Source organism: Calonectris borealis, chromosome 1, assembly GCF_964195595.1.
Source record: "Calonectris borealis chromosome 1, bCalBor7.hap1.2, whole genome shotgun sequence".
Classification (NCBI taxonomy): Eukaryota; Metazoa; Chordata; class Aves; order Procellariiformes; family Procellariidae; genus Calonectris; species Calonectris borealis.
Genome location: NC_134312.1, coordinates 123,494,671 through 123,514,244, shown reverse-complemented (window position 1 = coordinate 123,514,244; position 19,574 = coordinate 123,494,671). Strand labels below are relative to the sequence as shown.

Here is a 19,574-nt window from a genome sequence, read left to right as displayed (position 1 = left end):
ATTGAATTCACCAATGGCATGCAAATGGAATGAGGCAAAATCTATTAGTGAAAGCAAAAATAATCGAACAAAAATACAATTTTATGATTAAATATAGACAACACACAATGGAAAAAACTGCAATTTGTGTGTTGACTGCAGAGCAAAAAGCAATGGAACCATTATTAAAGATACAGGAGTTTAAAAACACAGAGAGAACAGGTGCTTATTAAGAACAATTGTTTTTAACCAACTCATTACAGCAGAACCACATGAGTTCATACTTCAATACTCTTCAGGATTTCACTAAACTCCGTGCTGTATAAACTAGAAGTTGTACAAGGAAAATCCCTTACTTGCTCTGAGAAATGAATTCTACTTTCCTTAATACAGTGCCTGGGTATTGGTCTTACACCAGCATATTTGAAGAGCTACATCTATTTCAATAAAAAGGATATTCAACTGATCAAATTAAGCTGTTGACGTATCCAGCACAAAGATGTAATAACAGATCTTAATTTTGAAAAACTATGCAAATTCCTTAATGTCATCTTTATTTTCTTCCTCAGACTACTTTTCATTTAATCTGTATTAAGACTGAAAAATTTCTAGATCACTTACAAAAATCTGAAAAATCTTTTTTGTTTCTTGTACAAACTGACACTCCAAAAATGTATTGCTTTTGGTTTCCTACTAGATTTCTTGAGATGAAGTCATCACACGCTGAAGAAAAAAAATGCATTTTTTTAGTTTCAGGACAGAAATGTTTCATTGAATGGGCTTTAGCCAAGAATCTTGCCTTCTGTAGTTCTTCTTGTTTTAGCAGGTAATTACAACGTCAATATTGCAATCAGGAGTTGAAATGAAATCTGCAACTTCAGAGAAATTTACAGATAAAAAGGAAGTTTCTAGTCACGTGCTGAAACACTCCCCTGCCCACTCAGGGGAAGCGCTGAACATGTATTCATAGGGAAATTAAAAATCATGATGTGTGATCTTTAAATTAAAAAATTAAAGACTACAGAAATGTAATTATACTATAGAATTTATGACTCAGCTTTAAAATGCAAAATGTTTTGAGTTAAAATGGAAGACCAAGGCATTTACTTCATTCCCTTCCAAGAGAATCTAATCTTAATTAAAGATATAGACAACTCAATCAAAATATGCAACTTATTTTTCCTCTTGGATAATATTCCTTTTCAGATACACTGTAAATGAGATCAGCTAAGAAATCAGACACTCAAACACATGGCAAATCTATTTTATGCACAGGAAAGCTCCCCAAACTTGACAGCTCAACAAGCAAAAATACTGCACAAATAATGTGTTTTAAGCAATTTCTATTTTCCTTTGTCTATAGGTCTTAGTTTTAACTTTTCAGCTTCCTGTAGTCAGAAATACTAATGAAGGCACCTGCAGGCAACATTCTGCCTGCTACCCCTGGATGCGAGGCCTCTGTTCTGTAGGCTCTTCAGTCATGTTTAGATAAGAATTATCATTAAAAGAATTAAGACCAATGGCATACAATATGGGAACAGAGATTCTGATCTTAAAGTCAACTAGATGAGAAGCATGACGAGTACTTCAAGATCCACTGCATATACATATATATACACACACACACACATATATATATAACAAAAAAGATCTTCCCTCATGATCCAGAAATATACATTATGGGTTAAAGAAGTCCAGAGTACTCCATCAAATTGATTCATTTGCTGGCATAGCACATTCTGCCAAAAGTTTACATCTGGATGATTCTAAACCATTTCAGATTCAACACCCTTGTAAAATTCATCCCTATGTTTAGGTACAAGGCCAATACCCAGTGATTTCCAGGAGGTTTAAAAAGGTCATCAATGCACAATGGTGAAGTGGAATGAATGCTAATACTACAGAGCTTCATATCAAAACTATTTCTCTTTGACTTTTTACATTGTTGACGCTTGCTTTTGAGTAATTCAAAATAAAATACACTTTGTATTTGTTGAAAACAACTTACACCAAATAGTTCCAAGGGCATATATTCTCACGTAAGTGCTGCAGTTCAGTTATATGTTCAACAAGGAGTTTTAAAAAAAAAAAAAAAAACCAAAACAAAACCCAAAACCAGTAGAGAACATGGTCATGAAGGAAATAAGAGTACTTCTCACAACTGTGACATTTTAATGCATTACACAGCAGCATCAGAGGTACTACCCAAGCCTTCCTGATCAATGGTTGTCTGCAACAGCCATTACAATCAAAGAAATAACTAAAAGTGGGATACGCTTTTCAGAAATCCTCCAGGGTGATGTTGGAAAGAATTAAAAAAAAAAAAAAAAAAAAAAAAAAAATCTATCTTTAACATCCTGCCTCAAAAAATGGTATATTATTTGCATGAACCTAAGTAGGCACTGGTCTATTTCCTCTAGAATGATCTGAGAAAAAATGACGAGCTCACAGGTAATAAGACATGAAAAATGCCAGTAAAAAAAAAATAAGAATAACTTGGCATCTTACAGAAGGATATGTGAAATTCTCCTTCACTTAAAGTTTCTTCATCTAATTTAAAAGCTTTTTGGAAAAATGCCCTCCCCTAACCACAATACCTGATAAAAATGCAAATGGTCATGCCAGATAACATCATTAAAAATTTCTAGACTTGAAATCCAATTGAACAGAGGAATGCAATGAAGCTATCAGAAGTCAGCAAAGCTTCAGAGGTTCAACAGGTATAACTACTAAATACAGCATGGGGAGAAAAGAGAAAAACATGGCTTCACAATGGGACCAGGGCATGCCCTCCAACCAACTGCCAGAGAAGCCTACTTCTTCTAAAGCACTGATAAAATCCTCAAACCTATTTAAAATAAATACAGCCTTAAATTCCTTGATCTCCCTAACCATAGGTTGACAGGCAGTTCCTCTAATCTGGCAATATTGAATCACATACAGCATCTCAGTTTCTGCACAGAGGTTTCTTTTGGCTTACTACAAACTATTTTACAGGATAGAATAGATTCTGATTTGCCACTGATTTTTAGAAATGCCTCTTTTGTACACAATATTCCAGCTGAAATGTAAGTTTTTGATTGATAAGACTAAAAAGAAGTAGATAAGAAGCCTTCCTAATTAAATTTTACCCAACAGCTGTGTTTTTCCTATTATTTAGTAAATAACATTTGCCAACTTATAAAGCATGAAATGCTACATACTTGAAGCAGAAGAAAGCCACCACCTACTGCAGTTGCTGCAAGCTTTCCGACTTTCTGGAACAAAAATCCCGCACACCTTAGGAGAACAAAACAAAAAAAAACCCAGTCCAATGAAGTTGTCTGCTGAACAATGCCACACTTCAAAATTCCTGACTACAACTATTACTATTTTTTCATTTAACAAAGCAAATGTATAATTTCACATTCTTAAATTTGAAAATCAGAATATTTAATACAAACAACATTTAATTAGCAATATCTAACACAAGACAACATCAGTAATGGTTGCTAGTTCATGGCTGTCTGATAGCCCCTTTAAAGCAAGCTTGAGAACTCCAGACCTTGCCTATACACAAAAGCTGCATGCTGCTGTTAAATGTAGCATGTTAATAAAGCACGATGTAATAATATAACAGTGCCATTGTAACTGTTCCCAAATGGACGGTAAGTATGTTATACCATCATTTATATTAACCACGCAACCCATAACTTAAGTATCTCAGGTAAAAAGAAGTTACATCCCTACCACAAGAGTTAGAATCAGCTGGGCCCCTCTACTGGGACATGACCTTAGTCTATTTTTAATCGATGAAAAGCAACTAGAAAATTAGTATCTTGTTCGCAGCCTCCAAACACTCCCACATCAAATAGAGAACAGCACAGATACCAGTATCATAGAATAGTTTGGGCAGGAAGGGACCTCTGGAGATTGCCTGGTCCTGCCACCTTCCCAAAACTGGGCCAGCTGCAAAGTCCGATACGACCTCCAAGCTCAGTGAGGTTGCTCAGGGTCCTAACTGAGGCAACCACTGAGTGTTTCCAAGGCTGATGGTTCCGTAACTTCTCTGGGCAACTCTGCTGGTATCTGACCCGCCCCCCGCCACCAGCCCACACACACAGGGGAATTTTTTTCCCCCTGCACATGAATAGTGAATTCATATTTATATACATGAATACACACACAGAGTATATACATCTACAGATATTGAAACGTACAGTTTCCATATCTTTCAATAAGCTGGTTTTTATGTATGCCAGATGAACTATTCCCTAGAAGCTTCAGAGTTCATGTACACACATCTAACTTTTAAAAATAATTTTAAGGCTACAGAGGCAAATAAAAAAAAATTAGACTGAAAGCTAAGCCTGTACTCCTCAAAGCTGTGCTGAGCCTGGACATCACTATTTCATTTTTAGTCTATTTCATCTTCTAAATCTTGCATAATTCTGTTTTAAAAGTTACTGTGCTACCATAATGTTGTTTTTCACTGAACTTTATTTTTTTAGAATACTGGAATAGATCAATACCATTCAAATACCTTTGACAAATAACAAATACCTTGATATAGCTGCTAAGACTGTGGCCACATTTTCCAGTTTAAGTTCTCATCTTTACTGTCTAGCTTTCACCATTAATTATTTTAGCATAACTATGCTGTGGTATCTCTCTTCAGTTCACATAAGAGCAGACTGTTAATTTCTTCAAAATGGACTCAGCTGAATTTAGAGGAAAAAAAATCCCTTTAAAATGGGGCTCTTAATTAAAAGTATATTCTGCCACACATTTTTCTTCATTTCTTTTACCTATAAAATATGTCTTAGCCATAATATCATAACTAGGTTTCTAAATCTACACTAGTAAGGAAATATGCTTTCCATACAAACAAAAGTTATATGCGGTAATTTTCCATTTATTCTTTCTACTTTTAGAGTTCTGACATTTCCCCAAACTCTTTTCGGAATAATTGGTACGAGTTCCATTAGCTAACTGGTGTTTTACCAATACTACAAAACACTTTAAAATGATGAGTCAGAGTAATGAGTTAAGAAATTGTTCACGCATGAATAATCTTGATCAATGATAAAGGAAATCCCGTTAGAGAAGATACATTTATCTGCTTCAAATAGCCTTGGAAAGGGATCTTCTAAGAATAGTACAAGGTCTAGCACAGTTATGAAAAGTGATGCTCCCTCACCAGCCAGTCACACCGCCCATCACAATCTGGGTAGCTACAGAATATTTTTCTACAATTGGTCCTGAATTCCGGCCAAACACACGATTCCACCAATGGTGACGCCGTGCATATTCTGTTAAATCCAACACTTCATAGGAATCATCGTCACTTTCATGTTCTTAAAAAGAAAAAAAAAGAAAAAAGTTATTTTTTCAGTTATACAATAAGTTAACAATCTATGTAAAAACCCCAAATATTAACAGAACCGTTTTTGGTATTAACTGGCTAATTCAATGGTTTAAATTGCAGCATACAGGCTACCTATGGTCCAGCAGCTCACAGAACAAAGCATTTTGAAATTTTATGCCGTCATCTTCAAGGTAAGGAAGAGAAGACTATAGGGAAGGTATCATCTATAAAATCCACGACTGGCACAGAAAAGGTGAACAGGAATCTCCTACCTGTTCATATACAGAAACCAAGAGGTATCAGATGAAACTAGAAGGTAGCTTGTTCAACACAAAAAAAAGAAGTCTTCCTCTCCCCTCCTTCACCCCCTACCCCCCAGAAGCCCTGGTTAACCTGTGGAAAAGCTCGCTGCAGGATGCTGTAGATACCAAAAGCCGATGTGGACTCCAAATAACAACAAAACAAATTAAAGGGGGGGAGGGGAGAAAATCCACCAAGGGCTGTCAGACACAAAGACAACCACCATGGCTAATGAGGTCCTGGGCCGAAAATCATTAAAAACAATCAGAGAAAGTATCACTACATGCTTACCCTGTTAAATCTTTCTTAGCTTATCCTGCAGTTGATGGCTTTCAGACACAGGATGCTGGGTTTTCATCTGCCCTACTACAATTGCTTTTATGATCTTAAGCAATGTGAAACATGTCTAACTTAAGAGAAAGCACACACATCTCTTCTGGATAGACCAAAACTTTGAAAGATTGAGAACTTCTGGCCTAGTGTTCTCCTCAGAGGGCTAGACGTTAGCATATACTAATAAGCCAAGAATGGACACTTCTGTTCCTTTTCCACAACAGATGAAATGGATGAAGCTGGGACTTCAATTAAGTTCTATACTTGCAGTACAAGTACAAGTACAATAAACATTTTCAAAATAGGCCTCCTACAACTTCAAATTAGAGATCCTAAATACCACATACACTCAAACATCAAAGGGAAGAGATAGTTAAATCTTAAAAAAAAAAAAAAAAACGTAAAAGCATATCATAGGTCTGTGGACATAAAAAGATGAATTAATGCCCACATCAGTTAAATATATTTAAGGTGAAATGTAAGTTCAGCAACGATGCTGGGACATTCCAAAGAGGAAGAGAAGTTAAATTACTACCTAGAATTACAAAGAAAGATTGTAGATATAAACATTCTATTAATAGTGTCAGCAACTTTTTTCAACTCTTACTCAAAGTATGGGTGAAAGGTTAGAGAATGCAAGAAACACACAAGTAGGTATGAATTCTTTCCCTTTATTATCACCTAAGTGTTCTCGAGTACTAAAACATAAATAGCAAGACCTATAATACTAAAAAGTTGTTATTGAATCTTCTTTCTTTCCAACTTTGAGGTATCGACTGCAAACTGTTTAACATCTTTAAATGGTGAAAAACATAAAAACGCCATCATAATCTGTTAGTTCCGTTAATTCTGCCCCTGAACTATTATTCAAATCAAAACTCACACAGGTACAACACATTGTGTGGAAAATAATAATAATGCTAGAGCATTTTCTATTGATAAAAAACTATTCCTTTCCTCACAGGATAATATCATGCATACTCTTCACGCACATAAAACTCTGCCAAGGCGTTACACCGTAAGGCTATTCCAACACACTTAAAGATCTGTACGTTAGAAGGTGTGGAGACAACGGAGGCCAGGTAAGCCGCTCCTAGCTTCCCCAGCGCGCCCCGCAGGTTCGGTTCCGGAGCCCCCAGGCCTCCGGCCAGGCCCCGCCGATGCCCGCGCCGGGCACCTGCGACTCTCTGTCGCCGTACTGCCGTGAGGGCTCTGCCAGCACTCCGCTTTTAAGGCGGCTTTCACCCGCGGGCCTGCCGCTTCCTGCCCGTCCCTGTCACACCGCTCCCGCCTAGAAAGGACTGCGGCCGTTCAACCGCGGGACGCCACCGCGAAGCCCGCGGACGGGCCGACGGAGACGCGCGAGACCCGGCGCGCAGGCGCCCCGCCCCTCCCCCACCGGCCATGGGGACGGGGGGGCGGACGGGGGAGGGGCAGAGCCCGGGCCATCCCTCCCCCGCCTCCGGGCGCCGGCATCGGCAGGGGGACCGGGCTGCCCCCCGAGAGGAAGGGCGGCCGCCATGCCTCCTGCCCTTTCCCGTAAAGGGACCGGACGGGACGGGACAGGACGCGTCGCTGCGGACGCGCCCGAGCCCACGGGGAGCCCACTGACCTGAGGCGGTGCGGGGCCTCCGCGCCGCCATGTTGGCTGGTGTTGACAGCGGAGCCGGGCCTGGGGCCGCCTGGCTCCGCCCCCAAACGGCCGCTCCGCGCTGCCAACGGCCGCGCCGCTCTAGGCTCTCTCCCAGCCGCGGCACCGCCCCCTCTGCGGCCGCGGGGCGACAGCGCGCATGCGCCCGCCACCCTCCCCTCCCCCAGCGGGAGCGCGAGGCGCGCTCGGGGACTCTCCCCGAGGCGGCGGGTGACGTCACGGGTCCCCCGGCGCCGGGGAGGACTGTGGGGGCTGTAGTTCCCCGTGGGGGTGGGGGAGGGCGGCCATTTGGGCGGGGGGAGGCCGCCGCCCTGCCTCAGCGCGGGGCCGGCGCCCTCAGGCTCGGTTTCTCTGCAGTCAGCGCCTCAGCGCGGGGGTGGGGGCGTCCCCTCTGCCCCGGGAGGCTGAAGGCTGCAGGGCCGAGGGGCGGCTCTCCCGCTGAGTCGCTGTGTGGTGGCCGGGGCTGGGGCTTCTTGCCTGTTCGGTGGGAGACGTGTTCACCCTGGTGATACGTGTAAGGTCCTCAGAAAGTCTCAGAATAACTCTTTCTATGGGTGAGGAGTAGAGGGGTGGCGGTGGTCATCGCCAAACAGCAGGCCGCACATAGCTGAGGTGTACCGCACGCGCGGGGCCGTTTGAAAACAGGCGGCGTGTTGCCATGGGCATGAACCGTCCCATAAAAATTAATAACCAGAAAAGAAAACAAAATGCAAGGCCCCTCAAAGAACAAAGGTTAAAGTCAATGTAAGCCATGAAACACTCAAAAAAAAGTGAAATTCGGAATCGTTTGACCGCAGTTTACTCCCTCCGATGCAAAGGTGGATGCTTTTGGTGTTGCTTTGGTGGGCTAAAAGCCACACAATTTTACTTCACTGCATTTACTTTGTTTTTATTGTGTGCAGCTCCATACAACCTTTATAGCCGCAGAGTAGAGGTAGCCGACACAGTAAGTACAGCTTCAGGAACGTTATGGCAATATGAACATCAAGAAAGCAAGAGAGTTCAATTATTATAAATAATACAAGAAAATTGGAAACGGATTATTTAAAAATGTTTATAGTCTCTCATTTGGACTCTCATGCTGCCAATACACAAGACAGGCAATTATAATGAAAAAACCCCACTTTTTCCCATATGATAAAGCTATTTTTATAGAGTGAGACATACCTCGCAACATGCGAACAAAGCATTTAAGATTCTAATTAACCCCTTAATTACACCAGCCTTAACAGACGTGCAAAAAAAAGAAAAACATATGTTCTACATGAAGGTACTTCTTAAATCAGCTCTGAGATTGAAGTTAGCCCATAAAATTTGAAGTTCGTGTATAAAATAGTGGCTTGCTTATTAACTGATTTTTATTACAAACATGTGCCATCATGATAATCAGGTAATAGCATGCCAGAGAGAACTAGGTAATATATCATTTTCCTTAGGATTTTCAATAAGTCTATTTGTGTATGGAACACAAATTTGTCTCATATAATTTGTTTTGACAAACACCTAACATCTTTGGACTTTTCATGTTTAAGCATAAAATATTTTTTCTTTGTATTCATTTCCCAGTCAGTAACAAAAAGCTTGTTGACTTTTATTGCTAAATGAATCACAATCTTTTTTCTAACACTAGCAGTTTATAAAAAAAAAAAGAGTTTGGAGTGTGTTACGCAGTCCTTATAGTTAACAGTGGAAGGCAGCATGCTAACAAAACTGAAAACGCTGCTTTCCTGGCTTCCTTCACGATGCCAAGACTGCACAAAAGGCAACCCAGCTAACTCATCCATGGTATCTCTAGAAAAGGTTCCCATTATCTAGGTATTTTGGGTCTTCCTGATTGTTGTCAGTCTGGGTTTATACCTGAGCGTATGCATGCACGATACCGGTTGCTGTAGCAGGGGATCTCCTGGCTAGGAGAACAGGGAAGGTGCTTCGACTAACGCAGGCAGACCTGTTGGCTGTTTTCAGTTTCGCAACTGTTGATGCAGTTGCAAACCCTACAGCAGTTTCTATGGCTGGCTTTCACCTCTGTTTCTGTATCTTGGGGAGATCCCAGGAGATAATTTTTTACTACTGTTTACTCTTCTGGCTGAGCGTGTCCCTGTGGAGGTCCTGCAACCTTTCGCTTCTCTGGTTCATTGAGTAGACAAGACTCTAGAAGAGATAATAGAGAGAAAGGATTTTCAGGATGGTCATTATAGCCACCTTGTTTTGAACCATCATCTCAGTCAGCGCTTTGAAATTTCTTATCCCGTGCCTGACAGAGACGGTCTTAAGTCTGTGCAAGATTTCCAAGTCAGATGCCAGTAAGGTAAGGGAGGCGACTAGAAAGTTGTGTGTGGATTGTATGAGCCTGCTGGCTGAGATATTTTTCTGCTTTCTGTTGCTCAAATTCTTAGTATGTGGTTTCACTATTTTTAGCTGATCATGCAGCAGCACTTCGCAGATGACTTTTCTCATGTCTGTACAAACAATTATATTAATTTCCCTTCAGAAGGCAGAGATGTACATGATCAATACTTTTTAAAGATTAATATGAGAAACTGCATTATATTCTACATGCAACTTCTGTTTGCATCAACTTGGAGACTGAAACTACAAAGTGGTGGTGTGCTTGTTGAATGGAGTTTGTCTTAAGTACTTAGGCGTGTATTGACAAAATGCTGGGTACTGAATTTGGTCTGAAGTTCAAGTGTTGTCTTGTGACTTATCTGTTAGGCTGTGCCTGCATCTCATGTGCAATTAGCGGTCCAACTACTGCTCTAAACTTAATGCCACTGTCTTGAGGTCCCTCTGATCTCTGGGCTCACTCTCCTCATTGATACAAATGGCTGCACCTTTCTCTCGGCCATACCCCACGGTGCTGTACTCTCAGGATACCCACACATCTCATCAAGGGCATTCACACTACACGTCGCCCAGCCCACAAGCCTTTGCAGCATTTTTGGTAAGACTGTCCTTGCGCTTGTTTTTTTGATCCCACCTGGGTGTACCACACAGCTACCCCGGGCAGCCCTGCCTCCTTTTGCACCCCTCTTGCCAAGTCAGGGCAGTGTGACAAGCTAAAAGAAGAAATTTGGGAAAGAGCCAGAGAAAGACCTTTCAGCAGGTTGCGGGACTCTGGTATCTCTCTTCTGGGATCAGGATCTCTCTTGTGGGATCAGGACGCACCCGCTTCCTAACAGAAGGCATTTCCCAATGGGCTACCAGTTGTGTAGGGTGCAGTAGGTCTCTGGCAACCACAGTCACGGTGGGTAGTTCAGCCAGGTCCTCAGCGGCTCCTGGGTGGCCGCTGAGCATGCCTTAGGGCTGCACGGGATCTGTGGGCACTGCTTGCAGGATTGGCTTGATGCCAGCACAGAAAACGCCATCAGGATTGCTCTTGCTTCCTGCAAACTTCACAACGTGTGCAGAGGCAGCAAACCTAGTGGCTCCAGAGATCCAGAATATTTTGGAGGGATTTTGACCAGCCCCACCGTAATCTTTGGCATAATTGTGTTAGACCTTACTGAGGAGATCACATGTTGCAGCTGTATGAACAACCCCAATGAAAATTAAGTGCACATAGGTGCCGCCTTCAAGCTATCCAAAGGGACAAATTTTTCAAGGAAAGGTAGGCAATTTAAACTCAGGCCACATTTTGGCTTCACCCTTAAAGGCTCTTTAGAAACAAGCATCAGAAGAATTGTACAGAAAAATTGCTCTCTTTACTCTACGATCCCTGGCTACAAGTTCAGCCTGTGCATCCACCATCTGACCATGTATCCGTGACAAGCAAGTTCACTACCATGGCTTGCAAGGGAACATACATGGCATGCTTACCTTGCAAATACTAAAAAAATCCCACAGTAAGCAACCCAAAAAGCTAAAAGCAGAGGAGAGCCCTCTAACCTTCAAACGCCTGCCTGACTCCAATCTTAACAGCTCCTTTGTGCTGCTAACCAGACTTCCAAGCTGGGACACGCATGCTTGAATTTTTAACCGTCTTGCGTGGTTAATTATAACAACTGTAGGCAACACACACTGCAAGCCATCTTCACTAGGCCATATATGTGAATGAAACTTACATTCTCAGCAGATTTAACCTAGTAAATACAGTTTGAATAACCTGGCAATAAACATATTGGAAGGAGTGGATGATTCCTTTTCAAAAACCAGACTGGACATGTGGTTATTCAAAGCTCAGTAGGCTGGCAAATGACAGAGAAATGTCTTCTCAGATACGGGAAGGGATTTGGGTTCTCAGTCCATCGAGATCCTGGGCAAGGGCTGTTGTAGGAAGGCAGCAGACTCTGACTCTTGGAGGTTATGATCCTTCTGCAACAGCCGCCAGATTGGTTTTGGAGCAGGAGTGAAAGCTTTCACCAGGAGTTATCCCAGCTCTTTCTTGCTTGCCTAGTAGAGAGGGGCCATAATCCAAACTGTGATGCACTAGGAAGATGATAAAATGAAGATCCTCCTCCCTGTAGTTATTATGCTAAAAGATACATATCCTCCTGTTTTGTGCTGTTGCCTGATGAGACTTTTGGCTTGCTTGTATTGGTTGTCTTCAACCTTCCTTTGTTGTTTTTCTTAGCTTTGTAAAATGTTGTTTAGTTATGAGAATTTTTTTCTGTTTTGTGATCATCATATGAATTCTGCTTTTCCATTTTGTAGTCCTCTAATCCTGTAACAATCTCTTTCATCTTAATTTGTTTATCCTAATGAAATTTCAATTAGAAATTCTCACCACAACCCATGTATGAGGAGAGGAGGAAAGGGCGGAGAAAGGGATGTCTGTTGTCTAGATTAAATAGCAGGAGTTTAAATTGTCTCTTGCCGAAGGATTAAACTAATAGGTACAAAAAGAAAAACCTCAAGTTTAGTGTGCTGTGAGAGGTTTTTAAATGGGCAAGAACCAAAGGCATCTCCAAAACAAGATGCACTGGATCCACATTACCTGCGTTTTAATAATTAAACGAAAACGACGGTTAGTGTCAAGTAAGGCTGTGGCAGGATACATTCCCATGACCCTAACCTGGAAAAGTAAGGAAATAAAAATAAGAAGTTAAGGGGGAAGATTGATCTTTCCACATTGTTTTTTTTTACAACATTGTTAAAAATGCAAGCTGATTATCCATTAATCTTTTGATCTCACCTCTGATCTGTTGCTAGGCTTGGACTGCAACACAGAGCTTTAACCATGACTTCATGCTATTGTATAAATCCCATCAATGCGTTTGGACAGTCTGTATGCCATGCATGTGGCAAATGCTGAGATTGTGGCAAGAGGGGAGCTAGTTTTGCGGCAGAGCGCACGTCTGGTGAAGTTAAGCTTATTATTGCTTTAGGATCTCTCTGGGAGGTAGCTAATACTTAAGCAGTGGGAGCAGACTGCAAAAGGAGATGACTACTGTGACTCATGAAGGTTAATCTTGCACAGTCAAAATGCTTAATGAAGACTGGAGCGTTGAGCTAAATTTGAGGCTTCTTGTGATTACCTAGGCAAACAGAGGGCAGGGAGGGGAATTGAGAGTCTTAAAAAAGCAGAAAGTCTTGCAAGGCACTGGAAGGTTGTCTTTAATGCGATACAGGTCTCAGTGAGACGCAGTTCCTGTCATATTCTTGTTAAAAACTTTTTTCATGTATATGCGAAGTGACTTTTTCTTTCTTTTTTTTTAAAGAGTTCTGCAAAGTTTGTGTTCTTAATTTTTTAGTTTTATTATAAGTAAAAAAATAAAAGGTTTTTAACTTTCTGGAGATAACCTTTCGTCTACTGTATATCCATATTATAAAATTTCAGAAAAGGGTACTGACTGTCATACTGTATTATTTTAGAGAAATTATTTAAACAGCTCTTAGCCCTGATCATGAATATAGTGATATATTTTATTTTTAAGTTGTCCTTCAGAGACAAATATTCAATTCCCTTGTTATATCTTGTAGGTATTCAGGAGTTCCCTGCCACTGTCACTTAAGTTCTCGGACAAACCAATGGAGAGAGTGAGAACATGGACTGACAGAGGACCTTCTGGCAGTCTGTCTTGCAAAGAAAATGTAAGGAATTAGTTTTTTAGAGAAGCTGTGATGATGAATCAATCACACATACCACTTCCACACTTAATAGGAACAGATGCTCCTATTAAGTTTTTTGTAGTGTAAGTGCACATAAACAATTAAGAGAAAAATAAAACTCTTGTGCATAGCTTTTTACAAAGCTAACAGTAATAGGATAATAACTGAGCAGGGCAGATTTAGAAACAATCCACACTGAAAGAGTTGAGGACCCTCCAGAAATGCCATCTGAGTGGCAAAGAGCCCAAAGAATTTCAGACTTTTCTGTTTGTGAAGCCCCGCACCAAGAAAAGGTTAAAAATCCTAAACTGAAGGGAAATGTGGTAATAATGTTTTTCATTTCCTTGCAAGAAATGAAAAACAATACAGAACTGTAATGAGTAAACACTAGACAGTATACAAAGAGAAAAGATAATTCTTGTGAGTCATCACTGCTGGTGAAGAAAAACCTTCAATCATATACTGCTCTGCTAATCATAGGTAACATTCACTGAAACACCTGGCTGCTCTCAGCTCACCTCAAGCTTATGAAGAGTCCTTCTAAAGCTTCTTCAGCGCTTCCTATTTTTGGCTGAAATAAAACTAAATACATTTCCCCCAGATAACTGGAAACATGCACATGGCCAAGACAGTCAAACATGAGACTCCGGAGTACATGACTGCCGCCAACTGCCCCATTCCCTGTGGCTGTATCCCCTTCCTAGATGCAGATCTCAAAATAACGTTTCTCTGCCCAAAGGACTAGCTTACTTTAGCGGCCCTGAGATTAGGTGAACTAGATTTGTTTATCAAGAGTAATTGTCCTGCAAAGGTTGAGACCCCTGGCAACAAGGGAGGGAGACTGACAAATCAGAGAGCCATTCCTTATTGCACTCGTACAGAGTAACGGTACTCTGTCACCAAGACTTTTCCTAACTTCACAACAGCAATGTCAAATAAGTTTAAATAATTTCTTTATGACAAAGATTAAGTCTTGAGAAATTCCCCAAAGGATCAGACTGTCATTTAGTTACCTTTCAAAGCTCAATAATAATAAAGTAGACTATATCACAGCATTGTTTCCAGTAGCACTGTTAATTTTTCCAGGTTTTAAATACTCAAATCTTGACCTCTGATAAAATAGTAACACAGTTTGACAAAAATTGAAAGCAAACATTGCCTCTGATAAAACTGTTCAAAGACAGATAATGGTCACCTTTTCCGCCTGATTTTCATTAGTATTTGTTTCCGTGGAAGTATTCCGCCCACCGTGACTCATCACCACCGATCATCTTCAGCACTTACGGTCTCTCCAAGGACTCATCAATGATTTTTGGAGAGCAAGAGCTACGCCCCCCTAAAGAAGACCAAACACTGCTGTGCAGAGCTTTCAGCACATGGCAGGACAGAGGCAATGCCGTCTGCTGAAGCTATTTGGGACATAATCCTGAGCTGAACATCTGCAGCAGCAGCAGCAATCCTGAGTTTGACTGAACCTGAAAATGGAATGGGTAGGAATTAGAGGAGGAAACCTAGTTTCTCTTCCTGTCATTAACTCATTGCATTGACAATAAGCAAGACACTCTGGCTCTATTTACAGAAGTTTTGGTTGCCAAGTATTTCCTGGCGCTGATACCATCTGCCCAGTCCTACAGGCTGCAGCAACAGTGAGAGCGTGGTAGCAAGGACTCCAGTTCAGCCATCAGTGTTTTAATGCTGTTCTCATTCAGTCTTGTCTAGAGTTACTCGGAGGAGGATGACAAGTGTGAGAGATTTGCTTGGTCCGCTTTCCAACTGGAATCAAAACTAGCATGTCTATTCTTCTATTCACAAAACACATACTCAGTTGGATGAGGGCAAGCAAGAGCAACAGACCTACATGCAGGCAGGATCGCTTCCTGGAGGAATCTGCTTATGTTCATTTTTTAAATTCTGTTTCATACTGATGGCTCTCTCTGGGTATTTGTCAGATGGCAAACCTCATCTTGAATGTGGAGCTTGTTTGCTCCCTTTTTCTTGTACGCCAAGGTTTGGCTGAAGTTTTCGCAGGGAGTTGTGTGGAAGCTGAGGCAGCCAAGTTGTTTCTCAGTGCTCAGCTCCAGGAAGCCGTACGGGTGCTGCACGGACATAGGTCATGCAGGAGGACTGATCTGTATGTCGCCTGGCAGAGGAAGAGGTTATGGAGAAGCAGCTGTTGGGCACGGTCTCCAGCATATGCATAAAAAGGTGCAGTAAGCAGAGAGACAGATGTCGTGACACAAAGGAGAAGGGGAGTCCTTCCAGGCTCCGGAAAAACCTGGCTAGTACCTAAAAGGTGCTGGAAAGTGGTGAGAAAATTGAAGCTATGAAAAGGTATAGGCCTTCTGTATGTATGTGTGCATGTACATTTTTATATATTACCAGGAGTGACTTATAGTTTGAAACCTTTCTGTGTCCATTTACCTCAACTTCCACATTTCTGAAGATGTGGATGCTTTCAGGACTGCCCCAAGACCGGGCTCCTGGAAAGCATGGACGGTTATGTTGCCAGGGTATTTTCTGTGTTAGCATTAAGCTCCAGAGGCCTAGATAGATATGCTTTGGGACTCTGCTTCTCTGAAGTGATACCAAATCGTCAGTATGCACCACAGAGCTACGCCACGCTGGCTGGAGCCACAGAAAGGTGGCAGGGGTCTATGAAACTCAAAATAGTTAACACCCACGTAGTCACCACACAGCAGCATCTACCAGAGGGAATTACAGCAGGGATGCACATCACCCACCAACTCTTGTTCAGCTGGGACGTCACCCTGGAGTTATCAGGACGGTGGTGAAACCAGGGGGGATGTTCTGATAACGATCACTAGCGTAGACATACTTTATCTCTTTCTTGCTTACTCATGACATATCACCAAAGTTAAAAAGTAAACTAGTGAGTGGATCATAAAGCTGGGCATCAGCAGCTCAATATTGTTGAAATACAACTTTGCAGCACATTACCTATAAACCTTGCTTTACAGTGTTTGGTGGTATTTATGTTTTTGCTTATTTGTATTTTGCATATTTTATGTGTATTCTATATCCCATAGGCAGTTCCTGAATTCAATTTAGATTTTTTTTTTTCCTGATTGATCAGGACCAGTAAGTAATCTTTAGAAAATTTGTTTGTTCTGTTTGTTCCTGTCTTCTTCCTAAATGTGTTTGATGAGTGGGTGATTTGTTTGTGCTGTCGTTACGAAAACCATATGTTGATGTGGTCTTTATGGAGGAGTGTTTTTATTATTTTAAAAGTTCAACTAAGGATGTTTCCAAAGGAGTCATAATTGCTCTTCTAAGTACAAAGGCTGAACAATGACTGGCTTACAAATAATGCCAAAAATCTGTTCAGCTCAGTCTAATTATTTCAAAGACTAAAATCTGTTTCTCAGAAATGTCTTCCTTCCACAGTCTGAACTTTTTAACATGCTAAGAAAGTTATGTTGACTCAAGTTCTCTGCAGATTTATAGTCCAAGTGCCTGGAACGAGAGAAAGTATCCACTTTTTCATGTGTATGTCAATGTATATAAAAACCTTAAGGCTGCTCCCGTCTTCATGTGAAATGCATCGTGCCACAGCATAACCGAGGACGGATCCTACAAGGACTTTTGAACATAGGTAGGTTTCCGGGGCGAACAGGGTGAGGAAAGTGTCGCTGCTCAGATGGCTGAATCGCCTTGGGGGTGTGTGCAGGAACCAGATCGGTGTTGAGTTTTGTGTAGGATACTTGCGACCTCCATGAATAAAGGAACCGGCACAGTTTGAAGCAGACAAGGATTTTCATTTGTGGGCCATTTGGCTCCTGTCTGTTAGGAGCGTAGGACCAAACTCCTGGCTGCCAATCTGGTGAAACACCTATTTTACAACATTTGGTGAGAAAGGTTGGCTATAAGTCAATGCCTAGTGCTTTTTCTCTGCTGAGACGAGCCGAGAGTAAGACCCCACGCAGACTACCGGTGCTGCGGGTTTGGTTGTCCTTTCCATGGCCGAGGTCAAAACTGGAGGGAATTTCCTGCTGGGGGACTGGCGGCTGTACTGATGCCGGCTGGTCAGTTTTCCTGGAAATACCTTGTGTGGCTCCTTGGCACCGCAGGTGAGCAAGAGACAACTGCTGAAGACTAGGTTTTGACATAGATGTATCAATTTACTCCATAAATACGAGAGACCTGTTGACATCTGGGGGACTACATGCAATATAAGGAATATGTGATGAGTATAATGGTGGTAAAATTGGTCCCTAAATTGGCTGGTCTCTAAGGGACTGAATACTACGCTGGCAAAAGGAGAATCGCTGAAAGTGCCTCAGTGCTTAGTAAAAGCTGCTAAAGAGGGAAGTATATGGTAGAGATTCAATTATATATTTTATATATAAAATATTAGATAGGGACTATTATTCAATGCTGCAGAAGTAAAGAAAATGAAAAGAGGAAATTAGCTGTGCAGCTGGCCAAGACCTTGAAAAGGACAGACTTTTCAGAGTAATTTTCAGAAAAACAATTTCAAACCTCCCTGCTGCAAAGCCTCCTACACAGCCCTTGTAGAGAGCCTTTTAGAGGAGAACTTTAAACAAAGGAGTGCAATCGCATGGCAACATTTTTGTGAGCAGCACTATGGCAAATAAATGCTACACATTTATAGGTGCATGTCAGCCAAAATAAGTTACTGATAAAGCTGCTTTCTTGTGGGTTACAGTAAGAAATGAACAGGGGGGAAAAAGTAGAAAATACTAATCCTGCAATGAGAGACAACATGTCATACTAATGCACTTTGAAAATATATGCATATATATAATTTAAATGTTATATAAACCATGCATATATTATATAAATGCCATTAGGTTATAAATATTACCTGAAATAAATGTACATGCATTTCTATTTTGTGTGTGTCTATGTATATAAATATATATATAATGTAAAATCTATATTGTTAGATTATTGGTGAAATGAACTGTTTCTTTTTCTCCATAATCCAGCAAGGGTATAGGGGAAGTTGGCCTGGTGGTCAAAGCCACAGCCTGGGATTTGAGTTCAGGTGTTATTTTGTCTCAAACCTCCTACATCATGTTACATGGGGGTCTCTATGCCTTAACTGCAACATATCTCACAAAGAATTTAAGAAGATAAATAATTTAAAGAATGAAAAACTCAGATCCATAGTGATCAGGGCTAGTTAGATACCTTAGATGAACGAAATAATAATGGGTGATTTTTTCTGAAGGATTCCTTTGTGGGAATTCCTGCTCCATGTTTCCTGGCTTGCAGAAATACCTTTTGCTAATCATTGACTTCTGGGACATCCTATGATCGTAGCATGGGGTTTGAAAGGCAGTGTGAATGAAGAACTCTGTCATGGTTGTTGACTGAGGAATGGGAAGTTGTATTCCTGGCTTTGCATTGGTTTCGATCCAGGTTCATTACAGTCGAGTGCAATAGACTTGCAGACGTCTAACTGGAAACCTCTGTCGCCGGAGAACCAAAGTCACGGGTATCCGTGCTTCCAGGGAGATGAGGACACCGGGAACCTGGGACACAGCCTCACATGGTGCCTGCCCTCCCCGAGCAGCTGCTTGCTCCCGACCCTTGGCTGGAGCTTCCCGGCCCCTCCTCATGCCGGCGCTGCAGCGTGCGTTGCTGCGCTGCCAGAGGGTTGCAGAAGGGATTGGACTGACAGCCATTCTGCCCCAAAAGGGGTTTAGTGCGGGGAAACGCATCAAGAAAAGACATGGCAGTTTTTCTCTTTTTTTTTTTCACCAGGCATATCTTATAGGCCTTCCCTGCTTGGCTTGGCATAGAATCATGGAGTCATAGAATCATTAAGGTTGGAAAAGACGTCTAAGATCATCGAGTCCAACCGTCAACCCAACACCACCATGCCCACTACACCATGTCCCTAAGCGCCTCATCTACACGTCTTTT

At 41.6% G+C, this 19,574-nt stretch overlaps 1 protein-coding gene and 1 long non-coding RNA gene across 5 annotated transcripts in view; both read right to left on the bottom strand.

Moving 5' to 3' along the window:
• Window positions 1-19,574, bottom strand: part of FUNDC1 (FUN14 domain containing 1) — a 65,920-nt gene that overhangs the window by 12,631 nt on the left and 33,715 nt on the right. For 2 of the 4 annotated variants that reach the window (XR_012677273.1, XM_075173866.1), the window contains exons 2-3: window positions 5,159-5,315; window positions 3,183-3,258 (exon numbers count right to left, since the gene is read on the bottom strand). Coding sequence is in view for 3 of the 4 variants with exons in the window: in XM_075173866.1 (XP_075029967.1) it covers window positions 3,183-3,258; window positions 5,159-5,315 (233 nt within the window). In the remaining variant the exon portion in view is untranslated. Of the gene's footprint in view, window positions 1-3,182; window positions 3,259-5,158; window positions 5,316-6,078; window positions 7,006-7,571; window positions 7,722-19,574 lie in introns of those variants that run through there. The other 2 variants (XM_075173877.1, XM_075173884.1) reach the window with 2 other exon arrangements.
• Window positions 8,330-15,139, bottom strand: LOC142093024 (uncharacterized). The gene is made up of 3 exons (XR_012677275.1): window positions 14,857-15,139; window positions 12,547-12,624; window positions 8,330-9,759 (listed from the first exon to the last, which is right to left on the bottom strand). It is a non-coding gene; the product is annotated as an uncharacterized LOC142093024 (long non-coding RNA).